General features: G+C 40.9%; 1 protein-coding gene across 1 annotated transcript in view; it reads right to left on the reverse strand.

Annotated features, from left to right (window-relative positions):
* The window catches only part of glrbb (glycine receptor, beta b), a 134,088-nt gene that overhangs the window by 52,651 nt on the left and 55,794 nt on the right, over positions 1-25,643 (reverse strand). The window contains exons 5-6 of the mRNA XM_028802666.2: positions 23,889-24,115; positions 2,201-2,283 (exon numbers count right to left, since the gene is read on the reverse strand). Coding sequence (XP_028658499.2) covers positions 2,201-2,283; positions 23,889-24,115 — 310 coding nt within the window. The remainder of the gene's footprint in view (positions 1-2,200; positions 2,284-23,888; positions 24,116-25,643) is intronic.

Here is a 25,643-nt window from a genome sequence, read left to right on the forward strand (position 1 = left end):
AACACTCAATAAAACTGAATAAAAAAAAGAATTCAAGTGACGGTGAGATACGAAGCAGGCAGATTCACCAGCATTTGCGTGTCAGCTTTTATCCATCCAGATCAGAGAATTTCCAGTTCCATTGCCTCAAAACACCACTCATATCTACAGTTATTCCCAGTTTTAGATAAAACGTAACCACGTCAAATCTGGGGCAGGGGGATGGGTGTTGTATCGTGATCGTGACTGAGAGAATAAAAGTGAAAAAAAAAACGCTAACTTTTACAAGTTCAATAAATTTACACCGGCTGTTACAGACACAAATCAAATGTATGTTTTTATTGTATAATATTAACAATAAGAGTAGCTCACTACTCAAAATGGCAAATTTGCTGGGGAGCTGGTTTCGAACTGACGACCTCTGGATTATAAATTGGCAGTTCTAACCACAGCACTACGGAAGCTGTCATATTGTACGTGTACCTTTCGTGAAAGTGTTTCTTTGATATTTAGCCATCAGCCTTCACACATTATACAGTTTGTTATTTATTACTAAAACTTGAAAAATGTTTCTGTTTTAATGATGTGTTTACATAGATTGTTGTAGACACAAAACACACATACATCAAATTATTCCCCCTTACAATTCTGAGTAGCTCACTCCCAGTAATCAATCAAGGCAGGAACTAGGAGAACTTCTTGCCCATTCTGAGGCAGTGGGGGGGATGGTATAGAAGGCTGCTTGCTGCTTCATCTTATCGACACATTTACAAGACAAAAGACGCTGACGGAGAGGTGCGAAGGGATTTAAGGTGGGCCAGATTTACGAGTTTTTTCGTAGGCTCTGGTAATTCTAGTGTTAATCAGTTGTGGCGATTTATACTTTGGACTGGGATTCATGAAGGTGCTGTGCATCAACCTGTGACTATGTTGGGTGTAATTGTGTCTGGGGTTCTGGGCTCAGTGGCGCCCCCTTGTGGTCACAATTATGTATATGATTAAAATGTTTTAACATTCAGCTTTCTAACTGCATCTTGTATCTTTGAGTATCCACTGGGAATAAGGTCAAGTCCAGAGGGCAGGAAAGACTGACGTGTACCTTTGTATAGAAAGCCCCACAATTCCCACTGCATGTCAGGAGGGAATCAAAGCCATGAAGTCCAAGAAACTCTCTGTAGACCCCCTTGATCAAATTGTGGTGACAGTGTTGGATGTAATTGTGTCTGGAGTTTGGGGCTCAGCGGCACCGCCTTGTGGTCACAACACCTATTTTTCAAGAAACTTTATTTCTGTTTTGCATGAAAGCATGAGATTAAAAATACTTTCTAGGCTATCACTACAAAATATATGGTGAAAATAATTTATTTAAAAATATTTTTGGATGGAGTATTCCTTTCATATTGAAACAAACACTTTGAGTATAGCATATAAAATGGTATAAAATATTTGCAACACACAAAATATATACACATTTACAGATAGACTTTACTTACATTTAGATCTTAGAATCAAAGAAAAGCAATATATAATTAAAATGTTTTAACATTCAGCTTTCTAACTGTATCTTGTATCTTTGAGCATCCATTGGGAGTAGGGTCCAGTCCAGAGGGCAGGAAAGAGTGACATGTGTACCTGTGTATAGAAGGTCCAACAATTCCCACTGCATGTCAGGAGAGAAACCAAGCCATGAAGTCCAAGAAACTCTCTGTAGACCTCCTTGATCAAATTGTGGTGAAGCATCGATCAGGGCAAGGGCATACAGCCATTTTTAAAGCTTAGAGTTTCCCCAGGAGCACAGTGACCCCAATAATTGTGAAATGGAAGAAGTTTGGAGCCAAAAGGTTGCTGTGCATCAACCTGTGACTGTGTTGGGTGTAACTGTATCTGGGGTTTGGGGCTTAGTGGCACCCCCTTGTGGTCACAACACCTATTTTGTAAGAAACTTCCTTATCTGTTTTGCATGAAACCAAGAGATTAAAAATGCTTTCTAGGCTATCACTACAAAATACATGGTGTAAATAATTTGTTTAAAAATATCATTTTTGGAAGGAGTATTCCTTTCAGATTAAAACAAACACTTTGAGTATGGCATATAAAACTGTATAAAATATTTGCAACACACAAAATATATACACATTTACAGGTAGATTTCATTTACTGTTTTACATTTAGATCTATGAATCAAAGAAAAGCAATATATAATTAAAATGTTTTAACATACAGCTTTCTAACTGCATCTTGCATCTCTGAGTATCCATTGGGAATAAGGTCAAGTCCAGAGGGCAGGAAAGAGTGACAGATAACCTAAAAAAAATAAGAAAATATTATTAATCAAACATGCATCTGTATATTTATTGTCTAAGTTACATGTAATTATCAAAATCTCACATTTAGTCTTACATTTGTTTGGACAGGACCAGAAGATTTCAGTCATTCTCTAACCCGTTTGTTCCTGAACCGGATTGCTGGGGGTGCTGGAGCCTATCCGAGCTAGCACAGGGTACAAAGCAGGAACAAACCCTGAACAGGATGCCAGTCCATTTCAGGGCAAACACACACAACACACACACAGGCCAATTTAGTACCACCAATTCACCTAACCTGCATATCTTTGGACAGCGGAGGGAAACACACACAGACATGGGGAGAACATGCAAACTCCACACAGGGAGGACCCGGGAAGCGAACCCTGGTCTCCTTACTGCAAAACAGCAGCACTACCACTGTGCCTCACCTATACAGAAGATTTAAGATTATAAAATGTCCTTTTTAAATCTTACACCTAATAAGATAACGTAATCGAAGTCAGGGTCAAAGTTTGGGCCCAGCCTACCCTGGCAGGAAGCCCCCCTAGCAGTCCATCACAGGGCTCACTCATACACAATTAATTTGGAATCACCGATTGCCCTAACATGCACCTGTCTAGAAATGTGGGAATAAAACCAAGATACCAGGAAAAAATAAAAATGAGCAAATGCTAAAAGTGTAATGACTGGGACATTCAAACCAGGATGGTGTGAGACAGCACACTACCCCGTGCCACTTTGTTACACCAAATAATTGTATGTCGTTTACCCATCAATGCTTGAAATTTCATTCTGTGATGGACGACCGGCTATAGACTCCGGTCGCCACCCCCAGGCCGCTAGGAGGAGCCCTCCGGACAGCATGATGGTGCCCCGAGTTCCAGCAGGGCCTTATGGACTTTGTAGTTTATATACACAGCCCTGCTGGATACCTTGGGGACCACCGGGAGTCACTGTAGGGGGGCTAGTGGGCTCTTGTGTGCCCTATAACCCGGGGGTGCATCAGCATCACGTGACCAGAAGGAACGACGTTCTCCCAGGTTGAAGAAGAGGACTGTTTACCCTGACCCGGAAGGAAATGGACTTGTGGGTTTTGCCAGGAACCACTTTCGGGTCAGGGGATATAAAAGGACTATGGGAAAGCCCAGACACTGAGCTGAGCTGGGAGGTAGGAGGGCGAAGTGTCTGGGAGTGGGGGATTGTATTGGTTTATTGTTAGTATTAGTGGTTATATGAGAGTGGTGTGGAGAGTGCTTTGTGCACCGTATAATTATAAAATAAAGAATATTTATACGTTCACCTGGTCATCAGAGTGGTACCTGAGGGTTAGAGAGGTGGACAAAGCCTCGATCTGTTACAATTCTTAATTATATGCAGCGGATTCATACTCCAACAACACTTTTTGCACATTTTATTATTGTAGATTTAATTTTATATGGATTAATTTACCATATGTATCCATCAATCTACACTCAATTATCAATAATTATGAAATAAAATCATTTTCAGAAAAATTTGAAAAATTTATTAAAAATCCGAAACTGAAACCTCTCATTCACGTAAGCCTTCAGAGCTTTTGTTGTGGCACTCCAGATTGGGGTCAGGTCCATCCTGTTTGCTGTAATTATCTTTGAGATGCTTCTAGAACTTAACTGGAACTCACAAGTGGCAAATTGGAGTGACTGGACATCATTTACATAGAAAGGCGCATGTGTACCTGTGTATAGAAGGTCCCATCATTCACACGACTTGTGAGGACAAAAGCCAAGTCATGAAGTCCAAGAAACTCTCTGTAGACCTCCTTGATCAAATAGTGGCGAGGCATAGATCAGGGTAGGGGTATACAACCATTTTTAAAGCTTGGAGTGTTCCCAAGAGCACAGTGGTCCCAATAATTGTGAAATGGAAGAAGTTTGGAGCCAAAAGGACTCTTTCTAGAGCTTTCTGCTTGGTCAAACTGAGTAACCAGGCAAGAAGTGCCTTGGGTCATGGAGGTGATCAATAATCCAATGGCCTTTGTGTCACTATCCCTCCTAATCCATTAACAGCTGCATTTGGTGGACTCCCAGATGGGCTTAAAGTGGAGAAGGACAAACAAACTGGAATGGCCTTCACTACACTACTGGCACGTAGACTTATTTTGCTCAACTGGAAGAATCCTAACTCTCCTATTATAAGTCAGTGGGCAACTGATGTTACATAATATATGAAATTGGAAAAAATCTAATTTTCACTGTACAAAACTTTTTCAAAATCTGTCTGGATCTAATCAATAATATTTTAAAATAAGTATTTAAATTGAGGAAGAAGATTCTCCCCCCTCTGTTTTATTCTATTTATTTTTATTCATTTATTAATTTATCTATTTACTTATTTTTACTAGTTTAAAGTTTTACTCTGCTGGCCTAGCTCTCTTTTTCATGGGTGGGGCTTGATTTGTTTCAAACCTAATTTTTTAAAAGTTGAGTCGCTTGTATGGAACGTTATTTGATTTTAAAAAAAGCAATAAAATGCAAAAAAATAATAAACACATAATCCAATGGTCACTCTTATAGAGCTTCTGAAGTTCTCTGCTGTAATGGGAGAAGATGTCAGAAGGACGACTATCACAGCAGCACTTCATAAATTGGGCATTTTGGGTAGAAGGGCTAGACAGAATCCACTCTTAAGTAAAAGGCATTTGCTGGCATGAGGAAAAACATTATCTGGTGTGGGGAACAGCCTGGACACAGACAGGTAGACATGTTGGTTTCACCACACGCATGTTTATTTACATTATTTACAGCCATTGACGTGCACATCCCAGTGCCTCAGCACCAATCACCCCTTAAGTCCTTGGCCACACTCACAATGTCTTTACAGTCTCTGGTCCGCCTCCACTCCTCTCCATCAAGCTTCGTCCTCTTCCACCTGACTCTTGCCCTTGACTGGAGGGAGGCGGCCCCCTTTTATACACCCCAGAAGGACTCCAGGTGTATCCTAAGGGCTTCCGTAGCCACATACCTCTGTGGCGGAAGCTCTGTCAGTGTATCCGGAAGTCCTCCAGGTGTCCCCAATACTCTTCCCCCCAGCACTTCTGGGTGTGGCGGAAGTACTGAGGTCCAGGGCTCCCAAGGCATCGGGGCACCCCCTGGCGGCGACCACGGGCCCCTACAGGGTTGAGCTTCCAAGCTCTGTACCCGTGGCCCCCAAAGCAACCAGGGAGGACGCCCCCTCGTGTTCTGGAGGAGGCACAAGCCCTCCTCTGGTCCTCCTGGGTATCCCGGCCGGGCATGAACCCTCGCCGGGTACCACACTGGACTGATGAGACAAAAACTGAACTCTCTGGGCAGAACTCCAAGCACTGCTTATCACATACCTAATACCATCCCTATGGTGAAGCATGGTGGTGGCAGCATCATGCTGTCTGGGTGCTTCTCAGTGGCAGGTCAAGAATGAGTGAAGGATGAATGAAGCCAAATACAGAGAGTTCCTTGAAGAAGACCTGCTCCAGTCCAAAAGGCATTGTTTTCAGCACAACAATGACCTGGCAGACACATCCAAGACAATGCTGCAGTGGCTTTGGGGCAAATCTCTCAGTATTGCCAGGCCCAAACCAAGATTTAAACCGAAAGATAATGTGTGAACAGACCTGAAGATGGCAGTTTGCAGATGCTTCCCACCCAATCTAACAGAGCTTGCGATGATTTGCCACGAAGAATGGGATAAACTGCCCAAATATCAGGTATGCAAAGCTGTAGAAATCTAGCCAAGAAGACTCAAAGCTGTAATTGTTAAATTGGCTTCTACAAAGTACTAAATTAAGATAAATTAAGGGTCAGCATACTTGCATGAAGGAGAGATTTCAGGGTTTTTTTTTATTTTTAGTGAATTTGAAAAACATTCTTGAAACATGTTTTCACTTTATCATTACTAGGGGGCTGCGCCCCCTGCTCGCTTCGCTCGCCAACCCCCGGGTTTGGTCCTGTGGAAATACAATGTAAAGTGTTACATATGCGTTATGTTCACTTTTTATTTTAAAACTTCACAAAAAACAATATTTGGAATGAACTTTTCTTCTAGATCGCACTGAATTTTGATTCCTTGTTTGGTCTTACAGCGTGATAATGCAACGTATAACTGTCCGTGAGTGAACATTGCTTCTTTGTCTCTTATAAATAAACCGACTTTTTCAAATGTTTGTCCTTGTGATTTGTTAATTGTCATTGCAAAAGCTATTCTGATGGGAAACTGTAAACGTTGTAATACGAATGGCATATCAAGATCTCCTTTTTTGCTCGAACACCGTTTCAAGTTCATTCAATGAAAAAAAAGACTTTCTGATAAAACAATCTACTTACGAAAGTGGAAATATCCAGAGCTGATGTGGTGGCATTGTTCTCAAGAAGCTGCGGATGTCTGGCCATTGTGGATTGCACGTCATTGTAATAATAAATAAATCTGGCCGAGCGATAGTTCTGGATATTGCCATTGCATCATGAGATAACTGTTGCAATGCTCTTGGACTACCTTGATATGATGATGGTAATATTACTGTTTTACCTATTTTCAATTTGTCTTTGGATATACACGAATATCTACTCTGTCTTTGATATCTCCGTCTTTCGTTTGTATTATCACTGACAATTCATCACATGTGGGTTTATTATAAATGCGACTGTGATCTTTTGGATTCATATAGAAATCCAAGAAAATTTCTTTGTCTATGTTTTGCTGATAAATTTCGTTTAAAGTGCGATACTTTTGGATGTATGGATCTGTATCCATTATTGGCTGTATAATTTCTGTTATGTCGGATCGTGTATCTCTTACGATTCTATGTTGTATCGCGTCTCCATGATCATAAATATACACCTGAACAAATTGTGTTTTTTTCTAAATTAAACTTGTCATAGCTGTAATTGTTGCGAGAACACAGATTCTCATAGCGTATGGGACTTTTCCCTTATGGCAACATGAATTAGATGATCTACAAGTCTCCGACTTAAACTGCAAAGCCTTACACTATCTACATACTTCCGACATATCACCTATGTCCATATATTCAATCTCTTTTTTGCTGTTCTGTTATTTCACCTAGTAATAATTTCTGTTTGTACGAATGCGATCGGTACTCTCTTTTTTTGTTGACACCTTTGAATTTTAGTATTGTCATATTTTTTAACTTGCTCTGCGTGTGTATCGCGCCAAGGTTTTTTTGGGGCCTTTCGAATTCACCTACTACTGTTTTCATAATCTGTAACCTGCTCTGCATGTGTATGGTGCCAACATTTACGAACATCTTTATGAAGTCCTACTGTGTCTTTCACTCTTTGTCTTTTATTTCTGACCCCGTTTGGACATGCAAGGTTTTCAATTCCACTTGTTCCGGGCTGATTATTACTTTCGTTGCCTAAGTCACCGTCTCACGGGAACATGTTTCCAATGGATGTCAGTATGACATGACCTGACCATGTCACGGGAAGTGAAAGTGCCTCCGCCTCTCTGAAGTGTCTCTCTGTCTCTCTTCAGAAGATCACATCTCGTCGTATTTTTTTTATAATAGAGGGATAGGTTATTGAGTATAAATTAATAGGCAAAAATGTTACAGTTATCCATTTAAAATTAAATCTACAACACAATAAAATGTGCAGAAAGTGAAAGGGTCTAAATACTTTCTGAATCCACTGTATTCCAAAAACAACAACTCTCTCTGTCCACACCTAGAGCGAAGTCAAGGAAGTCACAGATTACAAAACTGTTAATTTTAAATAGTGAAGCACAAAAGACAAATGAGAAGCAAGGAGAATCACAAAAATTATAGAAGGTAATCAAAGCCCTGCTGCTCCTTAGGGACCACCATTCAGGTTCTTGAATCACCAAAGTCTAGATTATTCAAATTTTGCCTGTTATAACTGACAGAGAACACCCCACAAGCTTATTATCCTCCAGGAATGCTGACAACCACAGGATTTATTTTTCTCCTTTCTATTATAAACGGTGTGGAAAAAAAATTAGACTTACGGCGCTTAAAGTGTTTTGGTATGGTTTCCACACTACAATACAGAATCTATCTTAGAAGTAGTTTAAAAGGGTTAATAAATGTCAGAAACATGTTCAAGGATATCAGGAAAGAAGATAAAGGTCAAGTGAACAACAAAGAATAAGAATGTACTAGGAGACGGCTAATGTCATATACAGGATATTCTAACAGGATTAAGAAATCAGCAGATGTCCTGCACCCAGCAAAGACTGGCAGTTGGCACATAACACAGAAATTTCAGGGGTAAAGGCTGAACCTGAGAGATATGAGAAGAAAAAGAATGTAGCGTAAGAAGAATTATTTAGTGGAATTCAAGCTAGCTTAGCTCTCTCACAAAACATCTCATGTCTTTTAACCAATCAGATATGTGAGTAAGCCAACAAACCAATCAGAGTAAGTGTCAGGTAATGTGTATGTGTTAATTCAGCACTGTTATATAAATTGAGTTGTTTATAAACAAAGACCTTTGTGTTTATTTTTTGATCATCTGCTGCAAACCTCTGTCCATGGCAAAGTCCCTTTGTAGATGTTGTACACAGTGTTCCCATGTCAGCATTTGCTGAAGAGTAAATAAAAGACACAGTGGACAAGCTTCCTCCTGCCTGGTTCCTGACTCAAAGAGGTCCTACTTTAGGACAAGATATCTTTCTTTAAAATATTTCCAATTTAATTTCTACCACAACAGTTCATATCTCTATTCTTACATTATCAGGACCATTTTGTGCCATGATTGTGTTAAGTTTACCAGCTAATAATAATAATAATAATTACATTTATATAGCACTTTTCAAGGCTTTTCAAGCGCGTTACATTTCAACCACCACTAATGTGAAGTATCCACCTGGAAGATGCAATGGCAGCCATTTTTGTGCCAGTATGCTCCCGCGCATTAGCTGTTAGGTGGTGAAGGGGTGAGAGATACGTAGCCAATCAGAGAAGGGATGATTAGGGGGCCAGAATAAGCAAGCACTAGTGGGTAATTTATCCAGAACTTCAGGATACACCCTACTCTTTATAAAGGATGCCCAGGGATCTTTAATGATTACAAAGAGTCAGGACGTCAGTTTAATGTTTCATCTGAAGGACGGCGCCATTTTTACAGCACAGAATCCCTGTCACTTCACGGAGCATTGGGATCCACTTTCAGACTACAGGGTAAGCGGCCCCTGCTGGTCTCCCTAACACCTCTTCCAGCAGCAACCCAAGCTTGTCCTGGTTGGTCTACCATTCAAGTATTAGCTAGGCTCGAACATGCTTATCTTCGGGTGGAAGATCTCTTCTGAAGAGCAAGTGGTATAGCTGTTGGCCAGATGAAATGTGTATTTGTGCAAGCAGCTGTTGTGAGCCTCAGTAGCTTCTTATCAGTCCGAAAACATAATAACTCAAGTTGAGGATCATGAGGGGGTCAATCTTATGTCTGCAGCAAGGCAAGAACCCGTCCTGTGCGTTTGTGCAGTCAGTAGGTTTGCCCACACTTTGGTAACCCAGTTATTCACAGAAAGCTGGTTTCTAAAATGCCAAGTAAACCCTTAACTATAACCCGGGATTAAGAACAAAAGGAAACCAAAGCTAAAATGAGAAACAAGAGTTGAGGTCAAGAGAACAAGCAAGAGGTCATAACCATAAGTAACACGAGAGAAGTTTTTATTTTTGTTTTTTTGTACAAGATTTTTTGAGGTCTCTGTATCCACAGATTGGACTCCCAGTCGTGCTGATTAAGCAAAGGTCACAACCTCAGAGGCCACATAAATCCAGCAGGGAGCACTAGCTCCCTTGCTGGAATAAGTTCTTTTGTAATTGTGGTATGTTACATAACCCGAAACTATATAGATATAATATTAAAAGGCAATACCCCTCCCTTAGTGATACAGCGGTAAGAAATCCATCCATCCATCCATTTACCAACCCGCTGAATCCGAACACAGGGTCATGGGGGTCTGCTGGAGCCAATCCCAGCCAACACAGGGCACAAGGCAGGAACTAATCCCAGGCAGGGTGCCAACCCACCGCAGGACACACACAAACACACCCACACACCAAGCACACACCAGGGCCAATTTAGAATCGCCAATCCACCTAACCTGCATGTCTTTGGACTGTGGGAAGAAACCGGAGAACCCACAGGAAACCCACGCAGACACGGGGAGAACATGCAAACTCCACGCAGGGAGGACCCGGGAAGTGAACCCAGGTCCCCAGGTCTCCCAACTGCAAGGCAGCAGCGCTACCCACTGCGCCACCGTGCCGCCCGCGGTAAGAAAACACATAGGAGAAATAACTTAGCTTTCTTTAATGATGAATTACACGGCATAAGAGATGAGGAAGCCATGACAAGGCTTTTTGGGTAGTGGGAGCCCGATGTATAGAGTCTGCCATTTTTGTTGCTGCACTGGAAGGATTTTCAGGATTGGTTTCAAAGGTGTGCCGGGCAATGTTCCAAGGCTTTATACTCTTTCTCTATGTGCAGGCCCTCACTTAGGTAAATCATGCCATTCCAAACAAGGAAAAGAAGATCCAATGTCATGCTGACTCTGACACACAAAAATAGTACAATGCCTATTTCCCAGTTGTCCCTTTCTTGTCTTCTAATGCTTGCCTAGCAGTTCTAAATGATGAGCTTAATCTGGCCTTGTGTTATCTGTACATGTGAGTGGATTTATAAAATATTTTTTGTACAGAGCACAGCGACATATTAAACTTATATACTTATTATACCACACTGTTAGAAATTGGAGGAATTGGACATTAACATAATGGTGGTGATTTAGGACCTAAAATGGCATCCAAGACATTGCAAAATAAGACACAACATCTAAATCATTACGAAATACAAGCAAATAAAAAAAAGAACAGAATGCTGGACCTCATTAACCTCTAATCATGACACTTTCCTCTAAACTCCAAAGACATGAGACTCACATCAAGCCAATTCAGACTCACTGAATAATTTATGGATATAGGTGGTTGTTATAGTGTGCTCTGTGATGAAATCTGCCACTGCTCCCAGGGCTACTGCCTTGGTTAAACTCAATACTACCAAGACATGCTCCGGCCTCCCAACACAATAACTAGCTTAAGCAAGTTTAGCAAGTAGATGAATGGATGGATGGCTTTTTTATTTTTTTTTGTGACGATGCCGGCCCCCTACAGATTCCCTCTTCCCACCAACACCATCGATAGTTATGACCGAGATGAGCTGACAAATGAGGACAATTGGGGAGGATGGTGGAAAAAGTGCCCAAGTGTTTTAATTAAAAAAACAGTCAACACAAAAGTAAAACCAACAAGTCCCAATTGTGCAGTGTTCTAAAAACAGTACATATATAAATCCATAAAAATCCAGTGAAAAGTGAGGATAAAAATCAATAAATAAATCTGTTAAAAATCAGAGGTTAAAAATGCAGGCGCACTCCTCCTGATCTCAGCCCACCTCCTTCTCATTCTCCCCAGCTCACCCATTGCTCGCATAGCCGGCGGAGACTCAGCAGCCAGACTGTCCGAGGTCGGCTCTCCTCCCTTCTTCCTTCGTGCTCGCTTGGTCGCACCTCGGAAGTCTAGGGAGGGCACCTGCCTTGCTCGCCACACTCCACCCGAATATTCAGTGGGGCGAACTAACCCCTAGAGTGCCACAGCCAACGCTCCTTCACGGGGCCCCGGCTCGTTCTGCCTTCTCCTTCCAGGTGGCCAGGTCGTCCTTCCAAGACTTTGATTTCCCCCCTCTCCTTTTGTGCTGGCCAGTATATATATATATATATATATATATATATATATATATATATATATATATATATATATATCCATAACATACGGTGGTGTAAGAATAGGAACGGAAAACGGTGAGAAAAGAATTCAGAAATCAAGAAGAAATAAATACTTCAGGATTACATGTGAAAGTGATAAATAAATCAGGCTTTCCGTATTTACATACTATGGCCATGGCATCCTGATAGTTTTGTTGCATGTATCTTGGACTTCCTGGAAATGTGGACGGTAATATGATCATTTTGCCTATACGTACGTTGTTATTTTCAGTGTTTGCTTGCAGTGCAAAAGTCCTTTGTATTGTTCCACGCGCAGATCTTGTTGATGTAATCTGAGATAGTTGAGACGTGCGCCCTCTGTTTTAACATACGCATCTATGATGTACTGTTGGAATAGTTTGCCGCTGGAATGCAAAATACTAAATGTATTCCTCATTGCTAATCTGTACGCGTAAAATTGGAATTAAGTAAGCCTTATTCGCTTGGCAGTTCTTTTATCGGGAACATGTTGAAAATCTTTGTGCCAGCCAATGTCTCTGTAAGGGAATAAAAGTGGGTAAACCATAGGATCGCAATTCATATTGAGCATGGAAATCTGTTTACAGGAGTGGCCTATGGGATAGGCGCAAATGTCCCTTTCGGCAGGCTGTTCGCCATCTTCTCCGACGAAAATCGCTGCAACATCGGTGTGACATGTCGGGGCATTGTATCGTCGTAAATCCTGCCCAGGGATTTCCTTAAAAAACCATTCGTACAGATGCTGTTGGATTAGACTGAGCAATTTCACGCATGTGTTTGTATGATTGATAGAAGGGGTTGATGGTTCTGAGCATGGAATCTAGCTGGAGAAGTACATTTTCGCAGCATACAGAGTTTGTTTTATTTTGTATGTGTACTTCAGTAGCTTTCGCTGTGTCAAAAACATGCAACTGTCCATGTCCTGGAGAGGTAGAAGTGTTAGCGTATGATGGAGAGATTTGGTGATAAATTTGCCCGTGTATTTTAAAACAGTATGGTCCGTGGCCAGGAGGTTGAGTTATCTGTGCACCCATGGATGCAAATGCTAGAGAAGAGTTGTATTCTCGAATGTGTTCACGGTGATTTTTAGCTTCTGATGTTTGCTGTGTAAGAAGCTGTTGTAAAGAAACGGGTGGATCCCGCAAAGGTGGTAAAGCTACTTTACTGTTGTGGCAGCACCTCGAGTACTTGTTGGATGTATTATGCTCAGCAGGCCAGTATAGTGCATGACATGGAAGAGGACGAATAGGAATCGTGAAATGCCATGTCGGCTGCGTGTGAGCGGGACCAGTTTTGAAGTGGAAGCAGGACGAACCAGAAGAGAAATATATATAAGAGATATACACACACGTGCAGCACCTTATTCACACGCCGCAGGAAGCCAATGAAGCAATTGAGAACGATCACACCCACATGTGCAGGTGCGACTCGCACCAACTACCTCATTAACTCCCCGCAGTTGTGCAATCGCTCCCACGGAGAGTGACACAGCTTTATGGATTTAAAACCTGGCCCTTTTTTTTGAAGCCGCGGACACGCTATACCACAATTTTGTGAAGTAAAATTATTTCAGAGCAGTGTGTCCTGAAGTACTCTGACAGGCTTATGAGCACATTGTGGCAATCACTGGTGTCAGTTATAAACAGTTAGATAATAGTAATAATTAATTACATTTATATAGTGTTTTTCTTGCTACTCAAAGCACTTAGACAGAAGGGGATGACTTCAACCACTACCACTAATATGTAGCACCTACCTGGATGATTAACGGCAGCCATTATTGCACCAGTACACTCACCAGACATTAGCTATTAGGTAGTAATGGGGTGAGAGAGAGATAGCCAGTTAGAGACAGGGGGTGATTAGGGGGCCAGAATGACTAGGCCATGGACATTGAAGTAAACCCTACTCTTTTTTGAAAGATGCCCAGGGATCTTTAATGACCACAGAGAGTCAGGACCGCAGTTTTATGTTTCATTCAAAGGACGGTGTCATATTTACAGCCAAGTGTCCCTACCACTGCACTGCTGGGGCATTGTGATCCACACAGGGTAGGCTGGCCTCACAAACACCTCTTCCAGCAACAACCCACACTTTTTCCTAGATGGTCTTGCATCCAAGTCCTGGCTGGGCGCAAACATGCTTAGCTTCAGGTGGATGACCCGTTCTGAAGTGCATGTGGTATATGGGGGCTGATGCCACACAGTGGCCATTACGAAAGCCTGTGTTTATTTCTGAACCTAAGGAAGTCAAGCAGGACAAGAAACCTCATAAAAGGAAATTCAAACACATTTTTCTATGAAGAGGTCTTTATGCTGCTCCACAAGAAAAGGAAAAAATAAATGAGGGTGTGGGCAACTTTGCGTAATAAGATTAATTTAAAATGACTGGAAAGTCAGAGATGAGCAACAAAAACAACTGACTGTGCCTTACATTATAAATCCATCTCAAAGAAAGCACATGTGTCATAGACGTTCATGAAGGGTAAGATTGTGAAAACGCTTCTCAGCAGAGGCGTAGCTTTGAACAGACCATGCAAAGCATTATGCAAGAAATGTATTTTTATTTCACCCATGATGATGAAATGGATGTTACTTGAAATGAAGTTCTAGAATGTTTATCATCCATCTGTCCTTCATTTTTCACCAATGGATAGCCTTAAGCAGTGTGGAGCAGTGGTTAAGCCACTGAACTTAGCATACACACCCAAAGTTGGCAGTCTGATTGCTAAATTAAACTCACTGAGTGACTTTTTAACAACAACCCTGATCCTAATCCTCAACCATAACCCTAAACCTGTCTGTACTTCAGTTATTAAAACTGCACTGTAAATGTTTGCTAATGGAAATGTCAGCAGAAAAACATAATGCTTAATCCTTTATTACTTACATTACAGAAAAGTGTTTCAAATTTGGGATGTCACAAAATATCAGAATTTTTGTGTTCAATACCAGGTCAGGTCAGGTTGGGGAGCATGCACTGGTACAGCTCGTTGCCACACCCACCACATGACGCAGTCCAGCCACACCCTCCGGAAAATGACCCTCTATCTGCCGCTGCCAGGTGTTATATGGGCGACCCCCTTGGCCTGGTCCAGCTACTCAGGTCCTCAGCAATGAGGATCCTGTGAGCCAGATCACCCTCAGAGAATCGCGCCACATGGCCATAGTGCCGTAACTGACACTCCCTCACAATGCAGGTAATGTGCCTCATTTGGGACTCCATGAGCAACTGTTCATTTGACACAAAAATCAAACCAGCAGTACACAAGGATTCCCCAAAGAGACACAATACCCAAGGAGTCCAGTCTTCATCTCAGGTCACTGGATAGCATCCATGTCTCGCAACCATATAGCAAGACAGGAAGCACCAGGACTGTAAAGACTTGGACCTTCGTCCTTTTGCATAGATATTGGGAGTGCCACACACCCTTTTCCAGCAACCTCATAACCCCCCATGCTCTCCCAATCCGTCTACTGACTTGTAGGAAGAGTCACCAGAGACATGAATGTCAATGACAAGGTAAGTAAATCTCTCGATGAGGTTGACACTCTCTCCGCAAACAGACACATTGCTGATGGCTGTGCCTAAGAGGTCATTAAACGCCTAGATCTGGGTTTTTATCAGGATACTCGCAAGCCCTGACACTTGAGAGCCCCGATCAGAGCCTCTATCGACTCTGCGAAGATCACAGCATCGCCAGCAAAGTCAAGATCAGTGAATCTTTCTTCACCAACAGATGCCCCACAGTCGCTGGACTCCATGACCTTGCCCAACACCCAGTCCATACAAGCATTGAACAGAGTAGGAGCAGAACACACCGCTGACAAACCCCAGAATCAACTGAGGAAAACACAGAGGTTCTGCCTCCACTCTGCATAGCACTCACAGTACCAGTATACAGGCCGGCCATGATATCCAGCAACCTTGAGGGGATCCCGCAAACCCTCAGGATGTCCCACAGTGCAGCTCGATCAACTGAGTCGAACGCTTTACGAAAATCAACAAAGGCTGTAAAGAAACTCTGTCGATATTTGTGTTTGTGCTTCATGAGAACCCTCAGTGCCCTCATTCAATACTGATACCAGTGAATTAGCATTATACTCGATACCTATTCTATATCATGGGAACAACAAATCCCATTCAATGTCTTTTTATTTAAAGTCCTTTCATAACCCAAGTGAACAATATGGTGCTTTTTTTCTGTAATAAAATAAACAATATATAAATACTAACAGTAATAACAACTTTAAAATAGTGGTTACCCAGCTATCATTTAAGTAAGCTAATATGGGCATTCATAAATATCAAGAGAGCTTGAATTTTAATTTGTGATGGACTTGGGGATTCTGCCAATGTAACAACAAATTGGGAGAATTTTATTATCCTGGGGTGTGGAGTTCAGCATAGGGGTTATAAAAAATGTTATCATCATGGACTACCTGATTTATCTTAAAATGTGTAAATTCCAAATGTATTCCCTGTTTTGTAACTAAAAAATATACCTCTTAAAATTAATATTAAAAATTTTAATTCAATCATTATTATATATGTACTGTTGAGTGTAGTGCATTAAAAGACAATGCAGGATATTTTGAAATAAAAAAAAATCTTTGAAGCTATTTTTGTAACGGGAACTTTAAAATCATTCTGTTACGTTTATAACATTTTGTAACCAATCGCCACCCACTGTAAGATTTAGAAGATGTATATTTGCATCATTAGTTTGTTAGCTTACTGAAGAGTAATAGAGATATGCCAGGCTAATACTGTGGAAAATTTTAAAAAAGCGCTCAAAACCCTTTTTAATGTTTTTTTCGTAGCTACATTTAGTTGTACTCTTTGTAGACCTTCTAGGAATAAAATTATCATACCGTTCAGGGATTTGTAGCCTTCACTAATCTGTACTTTCTTCTGCTTTCTTTTCTGGTTCTTTGGTGGTGGCGATTTGTGCCACCACCACCTGTTCAAGGCACTGTGATGCCACCTGTGATGATGGAATGAAGGCGGGTACCCCAGCAGTCCACGAGACCCACTAAAACAAATCCTATCTGAGAAAACCTGGAAACAATGAGGAATGACTTAAGAACATTTATGTTAGGTAGAATGCCCAGTGGGGTCTGGGTTTTCTTTTGGCATTGGTTCCCCTGCAGATTTTGTTTTTTTTTCCTCCAGCTTCACTGGGGTTTTTAGATACTTACAATATAATTGTAATTGCAATTATACAATTAAATATAATTGTATATAATATTGTATATAAGGACGCTACTTTTCTACTAATTATATATCTGTGTTTTATAAGGCGATTCTAATGGACGGGGCCTCGAGCTATGATACATTACGTAATAATGAAGCAATAGAAACAAAATAAATACAGTGCATACCTTGATAGATGTGTAAATAATCCAATCACATTCGGTGTGGAAATAGTCGTCTTATTCTTGCATGGCGCTCCATATTGGCAAAGGTATCCGCAAGCATTGTTGGAGTGATGGCAGCAATTTCCTGTTCAATGTTTCATGGTAATTGTTCCAGTGTACGAGGCTTGTTCTTGTACACTTTTCCCTTCAGCACTCCCCAAAGGCAGAAATCCGAAAGTGACAAGTCCAGGGAATGAGGTGGCCATAGTCCCTTTGAAATGACTTGTTTGCCAAAAAAAACGATTCAATTTGTGCCATGCTGCAAGCTGATGTGTGACAGGTTACCCCATCTTGCTGGAAAAAACCTTCACTGATCTCACGGCCGTCTAGTTCTTTCACAAATAAGTCAAAAAGAGTGCCACTGCATCATTCATTCATACATTTATCCAGGCATACTGTGATCTTTATTTTGTTTGGATTGCTTCATTATTAAGAGTGTAATACATCATAACTTGGGGCCATTAGAATCACTCTATATAAGATCACATAGATTTACTTACCTTTTCATTGATACTTATTCATTAATAGTCTTACCTAATATTATCCTTTTCTTGTAACTTTCCCTTTGACATCTTGTAAAGCACTTTGAGCAACATTGTTTGTACAAAAATGTGCTATAGAAAGAAATTTTGTTTTTGCAGGGGCAGACTGGCCATTAGGGCATTTGGTCAATGCCCGACGGGCCGCAGACTCTGATCTGGTCATGGGCTGGCCGTTTCATGAAATAAATTTTATGTACTGGTTATTGTTTGACATTAAAATGAATTTTCTAAACTACTAAACATTATCTGTCCAGTACTGTGATTTACATAGTCCTATATAATATACCGTACTACATCTTCAAGCTGTTTTAGTTGTCAGTACACAACGTTACAGCGAAAAATTTGGTCAAAACTGCCTTTTGCTGATTTCTGTTTCAATACTTCATCTGAATATTGCCTTTTACTTACTACAACTGCTCTTACTGCTTGCAGTGTGAAGTTTCTCACGGTCTGTGCAGGCAGAGGTGTTGCTAGAGATTTTGGTCCCATGGAAGGATATCATATTGGGCCTCCCATGGTGACCAACGCAACCCTGTACAATGACTGTGTCACCACAACAACTAGCTTAAATCCAATCAGAGCTTTTATAACTTTACCTATGCAGGCTGATAGAGCTCTAGTTGAGTCCCATACTTACTAGGCCTGTCAAATTATAGTCAAAAAACAGGTTTGAATATTCAAATTAAAACTAAGCAATTATTAGCATATATTCAATAATGATGGCACATCTGCAACAAAAGCTGGCAAAAAACAAAAAGTAATACTCAGGCAACTGACATTTAAAATGTAAAAGCCACCAAAACCTTGCACATGTGAACTCCAAAGAAGAGCACAGCCATCTTGTCTTCAGTCTAGAACTGAAAGCTGCGTGAGCTTAAATCCTTGTGAGCCACGTGCACTCACACCACACCTCATTACATTATTATTCATATTTTGACTTTATTTTTTACTCCTGGTACATTACATCTTAAAAGCAGAAAGTATTTATCATACTGCTGCATAACAGTGCAGGCTTCAAATGTAAGAAGTGCTTGAAAACTGTGTGCACTAAGTGGTGTGATCAAAAAGAAATAGGCACATGTGTGCATTACTGCCTATAATGCACATATGAAACATAGAGGAATGCTTAAACAAGCTATCCATCCATCCATTTTCCAACCCACTGAATCCGAACACAGGGTCACGGGGGTCTGCTGGAGCCAATCCCAGCCAACACAGGGCGCAAGGCAGGGAACCAATCCCGGGCAGGGCGCCAACCCACCGCAGCTTAAACAAGCTAAATGATTATAATTTTATTTTTCCCTAGCTAAGTGGCTTTTTGCTGCTTGAAGCCAGAAGTTGATTTCTTTTATATAATTGGAGACCACCTGACTCAACTGAATAAGACGATGCCTGTGTTCATACCTCCCAATTTAAATAACTGAATACACTAAATGTTGCATTGTAATGATTGGTGCAGTTTCATTTAGCAGATAATACAATACAATACAATACAATTTATTTTTATATAGCCCAAAATCACACAGGAAGTGCCGCAATGGGCTTTAACAGGCCCTGCCTCTTGACAGCCCCCCAGCCTTGACTCTCTAAGAAGACAAGGAAAAACTCCCAAAAAAACCTAGTAGGGAAAAATGGAAGAAACCTTGGGAAAGGCAGTTCAAAGAGAGACCCCTTTCCAGGTAGATTCTGCAATTTTTTGATTTTTGTTTTTAATATTAAAGCTTTACATGCAATATTATACACAACTAGCATTGAGAAAAGCCCATTTAGTAAAACGTGATTAAGGGTACATTGGTAAGTCCGTCTGTTTCTATTGCATTCTACATTTATGAACCTCTGTTTTCCAGATATGCCATCCTTTACATCTCTTTTATTCATCTGACGTTCCAGTTGTGCCTCTGTTCATCAAGCTTTGCTGCCCTCTTGTGGATGGTGGACAAAATTACACCCGGCAAGGGCACACATTTGTGCGCCTTGGGGACAGCTTAAAGACTCTGGTGGTGGAAAGTCAACGGCAATACACATGATGGCGATGCATACTAATGCCTCTTCTCTTCCTTCCTTTACAGACCGGATAATTGACAACACAAACACCTCTAATGTCACTTCTGGTGTCAGTACCCACGGACCCGCCTCTTCCTGCATGACTGGTACTTAACATGAAGTGTCACCATCTCAGCCAGTCTAAACTGAGACTCGTGTTCCTAGAGACATACTTTTTTGCTGAAAAGCCTCAAAACATTTGCCTTGATAATATACAGGGTCACGGTATCACCCAAACGCTTCTGTCTTTTGTCTTGTCATCTTTTGCAATATATAGAGAGATATTTTAAAATATTTATAAGAATACAAATAAAGTAACATAAAGGAAGCAAAAAACACATCAATAATAATGCAAAAGGGTAGAAAATTTGCAGTAACAGACTGTAAGGCTTTAACAAACAGCTTTGTGGTTCATAATTAACGAAGAGATTCCCAAAAAAGATTAAAAATTGATCATGAATAAAGTCTTATAATGAATAGATTTGTTCTCATAAGAGAAAATAATATGCTGTAATTAAGAAAATAAACAAGCAATTTCTGAACAATATTAATACATGTTTCTTTCTATTGATTTCTGGAGAGAGTTTAACTTCTGTGCAATTCATATCTGTATCTGAAAACGTTTTGCTTAGAATTAGCTGGGTAAATTTAGTGAAATTTACATTGGATTTCAAAAACTTTTGGTAACAAAAGGATAAACTCTTCCACCTTCTTCCCTCTCTGACTGGCTGCAGGAAGTTAAATCATGGCTGTCTGCTAATTTTCTTAAATTAAATAGTGATAAAACAGAGGTTCTTCTGGTAGGAACTAAATCTGTTTTGGATAAATGTGATAATATTTAATTGACCATTGATAATTCTCTAATCTCTTCTTCCTCCCAGGTTAAGAGCTTAGGTATTATTCTCGATAGAACCTTAAAATTCGAGAAGCATGTTAATAATATTACTCAGTCTGCATATTTCCATCAATGTAATATCAGCCGTTTACATCCATCTCTTTCACCTACCAGCACTGCTATTCTTGTTCATGCTCCGGTTACATCTCATATTGCATTATATTACAAACTGCAATTGGCTCAGAATGCTGCAGTTCATATTATTACCAGAACCCCTTCCATAAAACATATTACTCCTGTCCTTCAGCAGCTTCACTGGCTCTCTATTAAATAACGCATTAATTATAAGATTCTGCTTATTACTTACAAGACCCTCCATAATCTGGCCCATCCTTATCTTTCTAATCATCTGCACATCTCCATTCTTTCTCATATCCTTAGATCTTCCTCTAGCAATCTTATTATACCTCGTGCTCGCTTGACTACCATGGGGTTTAGCTTGCAGTCGAGCATGATTTGGGAACAAATAAAGTTCTATCTATCTATCGTGGCCCACCAGGCTGGCACCGCCAGCTGAACCCAACACAGACAAGCACGGGACACAAGTTCATGGCCCACAAGGTTTATTTTTTCTTTTTCCCTTGTGGGAAACGTCTTCCCTGTTCCTCACAGTATAACACAGTCCCAGCACAAGCACAGCACAATACCACAAGTCTCTTCCTTCACTCTTTTCCTTCTCCTCCTTCAATCTTCGGGTCAAGCTTCATCGCTCCTCCTGCTGACTCTGGCTCCAGGTGCTTGATTACAAATTTGCGGCAGCACTTCCGCGTGTGGTGGAAGAACTGACCAACCCATTGGATCCCAACAGGGCTGCCCACACTCCAACTCCCATGAAACCCTCTGGGAGTCTGAGGCACCCCTGCAACCCAGCGGGATTACCATCTAGCGAACCCGGGGGAGGTAATGCTCTGGCCATGCTTGCTCCCCTGGTCCTCCCAGCATGGAGGCGTCCCAGCCAGGCAAGAGCACTGGCCACACGCTACACTATCTAGTATATAGTGCCTTTCATATCTACTGTAGATAGATAGATAAAGTGCATCCGGAAAGTATCACATGTACATAAGTATTCACAGCCTTTGCTCAATACTTTGTCAATGCACTTTTGGCAGCAATTACAGCCTCAAGTCTTGTTGAATATGATGCCACAAGCTTGGCACACCTATCCTTGGCCAGTTTCGCCCATTCCTCTTTGCAGCACCTCTCAAGCTCCATCAGGTTGGATGGGAAGCGTCTCCAGAGATGTTCAATCGGATTCAAGTCTGGGCTCTGGCTGGGCTACTCAAGGACATTCACAGAGTTGTCCTGAAGCCACTCCTTTGATATCTTGGCCGTGTGCTTAGGGTCGTTGTCCTGCTGAAAGATGAACCGTCGCCCCAGTCTGAGGTCAAGAGCGCTCTGGAGCAGGTTTTCATCCAGGATGTCTCTGTACATTGCTGCAGTCATCTTTCTCTTTATCCTGACTAGTCTCCCAGTCACTGCCACTGGAAAACATCCCCGCAGCATGATGCTGCCACCACCATGCTTCACTGTAGGGATGATATTGGCCTGGTGATGAGCGGTGCCTGGTTTCCTCCAAACGTGACGCCTGGCATTCACACCAAAGAGTTCAATCTTTGTCTCATTAAACCAGAAAATTTTCTTTCTCATGGTCTGAGAGTCCTTCAAGTGCCTTTGGGCAAACTCCAGGCGGGCTGCCATGTGCCTTTTACTAACGAGTGGCTTTTGTCTGGCCACTCTACCATACAGGCCTGATTGGTGGATTGCTGCAGTGATGGTTGTCCTTCTGGAAGGTTCCCCTCTCTCCACAGAGGACCTCTGGAGCTCTGACAGAGTGACCATCGGGTTCTTGGTCACCTCCCTGACTAAGGCCCTTCTCCCCCGATCGCTCAGTTTAGATGGCTGGCCAGCTCTAGGAAGAGTCCTGGTGGTTTCGAACTTCTTCCACTTATGGATGATGGAGGACACTGTGCTCATTGGGACCTTCAAAACAGCAGAAATTTTTCTGTAACCTTCCCCAGATTTGTGCCTCGAGACAATCCTGTCTCGGAGATCTACAGACAATTCCTTTGACTTCATGCTTGGTTTGTGCTCTGACATGAACTATCAACTGTGGGACCTTATATAGACAGGTGTGTGCCTTTCCAAATCATGTCCAACCAACTGAATTTACCACAGGTGGACTCCAATTAAGCTGCAGAAACTTCTCAAGGATGATCAGGGGAAACAGGATGGACCTGAGCTCAATTTTGAGCTTCATGGCAAAGGCTGTAAATACTTATGTACATGTGCTTTCACAATTATTTTATCTTTAATAAATTTGCAAAAATCTCAAATAAACTTTTTTCACATTGTCATTATGGGGTGTTGTGTGTAGAATTCTGAGGAAAAAAATAAATTTAATCCATTTTGGAATAAGGCTGTAACATAACAAAATGTGGAAAAAGTGATGCGCTGTGAATACTTTCTATCTATCTATCTATCTATCTATCTATCTATCTATCTATCTATCTATCTATCTATCTATCTATCTATCTAGTGTATATTATTTATGAATTCCCCTGTAAATATTCAAACAAAACATTTAACGCTAAGGAAGATCTCCAGTCATAAGCACAGAAAGATAACTGTGTAGAAATTACCAGTCCTATAAAATAAAATATTTGTTTTTCAAGTTTAATTGTTTAGAAAATAAACCTTCTGATGTAAATTGAGCATATTTCTAAATGAATAAACTTGTGGGTTGGTACTGAGTGCTGTGTGAAGTCACCTGCCTTCTATGACAAAGTTTAAGGCTAATTTTTTTTGTTTTTAATAATAAAAGAAAGGTTAAAATGGCAGTTCTGTCAGCATGAAGAGATTATTAATTTTTACATAACTGCAGTGAAAGAAAATTGGTCCTTACCTCATACTAAGAAGAACGTCCCCATTGCGGTATATGAAGAGAAGGATATTTTCTTGTGTAACATCATGGAAATTGGCATTTTTTTCATTGGCAAAGAACAAATCTGGTTTCCAAAGGCATTTGAACATTTTCGGATCTACAGTTAAGGCTTCTGATTTAAAATCAGTAGGGAGCCTGAGTCTGGGATCGTTCCATCTCTGTCTCAAGAAAATATTAACACGGTAGTCCTGAAAAAAAAAAATAACAAAGGAGTGTATCAGCCATTATTAAAAAACAGTACATGTAGATTTAGATTAGATTAGATTTAGATTTTATTTGTCACAGATACACACACAGGAGTTTACAGAGAAATGCAGCTCAGTGAGCAGACTGTATTGTGCAATATAATTAAAAAGTATACAATTAAAAATAAGTATTAAATAATAAAAGGAGCGGATTAAAAATACTCAAGTTAATTGTAATTGTGTAGCACTTATACACATCACAGGCATAGTAATTTTTGAATAATTATTAGAAGATCAAAACTAAATAAATATAAACAATAGATTACAATTTTGAGGAATGCCTGACAAGATGACTATGGGAAATGAAGTTCTTTCTCAGTCTTTCTGTTTTTAAATTGAAGCAACGCAGACACTTGCCAGATCGTAACCATTTAAACTGGCAGTAGAAAAGGTGAGAGGAGTCCTTCATGATCCTGGCTACCTTGGTAGTGCACCTTTTTGTAGACAGGTCCTGTAAGGACGATGTTGCTGATATCCCCATGATGTGCTCATCCGAGCGCACAGCTCTGTGCAGTGCCCTGTGTTCCTTGTCTGAGCCATTCCCATACCAGGCGGTGATGCACCCTGCCAGTATATGTTCAACAGCCTCAGGGTAGAAGGACTTCACGACTCTTTTTGTCACTCTGAATTTCTGCAGTTGTCTGAGATGATAAAAATGCTGCCTTGTCTTTCTCACCAAAATGTTTGTGTGTGTGGACCACGTTAAGTAACTCCTGATGTTGACTCCCAGTAATTTGAAACATTCAACCCTTTCCTCTGCAGTACAGTTTTTTAACACTAGAATCCCCTAAGCCTACGAAAAAAGTCATAATCCCCGGCCCCCTTAAATTCCTCCGCACATCTCCTCATCAGTGTCTTTTGTTTTGCAAATGTTTCAGTCAGCACAAGCAGCAAGCAGCCTGCTATCCCGTCTCTTACTGACACAGCTGATGTCACGCGTTAAATTCTCATCGCTCAAGTCTGTTTATCTGGGTGTGAGGTGTCTGGAGGTGTAGAGGGTAAATAATATATCGTACAGAAGATGGTATGTGAGACCTTTAAATGTATTACGATGGGGAATATGCGACGCTTGTACTGCCTATGCAAGAAATGGATGAAGAAATACTTTTGGATGTCAGCATTTAAGTCCGATGATTTGCTTCAACGCATCAAATCATTCATCATAAAGATGACGATAATTTCTAACCTGCTCTATCAGCACTTCAGCCATAATGATAGTAAACAACGATGCTGACGTCACGTACCAAAACCTGAACGTTATGACCACCCAAATTTTTGCTGGTACTGCAACATATGCACACATCATATTCATTTCTGACGATGTGCTTAGTGGACGCATCAAAAGTGCGCTGAGAAGGCGTGGCAGCCATGATGGGTGCGTGATAGGGTTCTGATTGGATTGTTTTATAAGATTGTGGATTTAATTTGCCTTTTTTTAATGGAAAAGTGATCTAATTTTCAATAACAAATA

This window comes from Erpetoichthys calabaricus, chromosome 5 (assembly GCF_900747795.2).
Source record: "Erpetoichthys calabaricus chromosome 5, fErpCal1.3, whole genome shotgun sequence".
Classification (NCBI taxonomy): domain Eukaryota; kingdom Metazoa; phylum Chordata; class Cladistia; order Polypteriformes; family Polypteridae; genus Erpetoichthys; species Erpetoichthys calabaricus.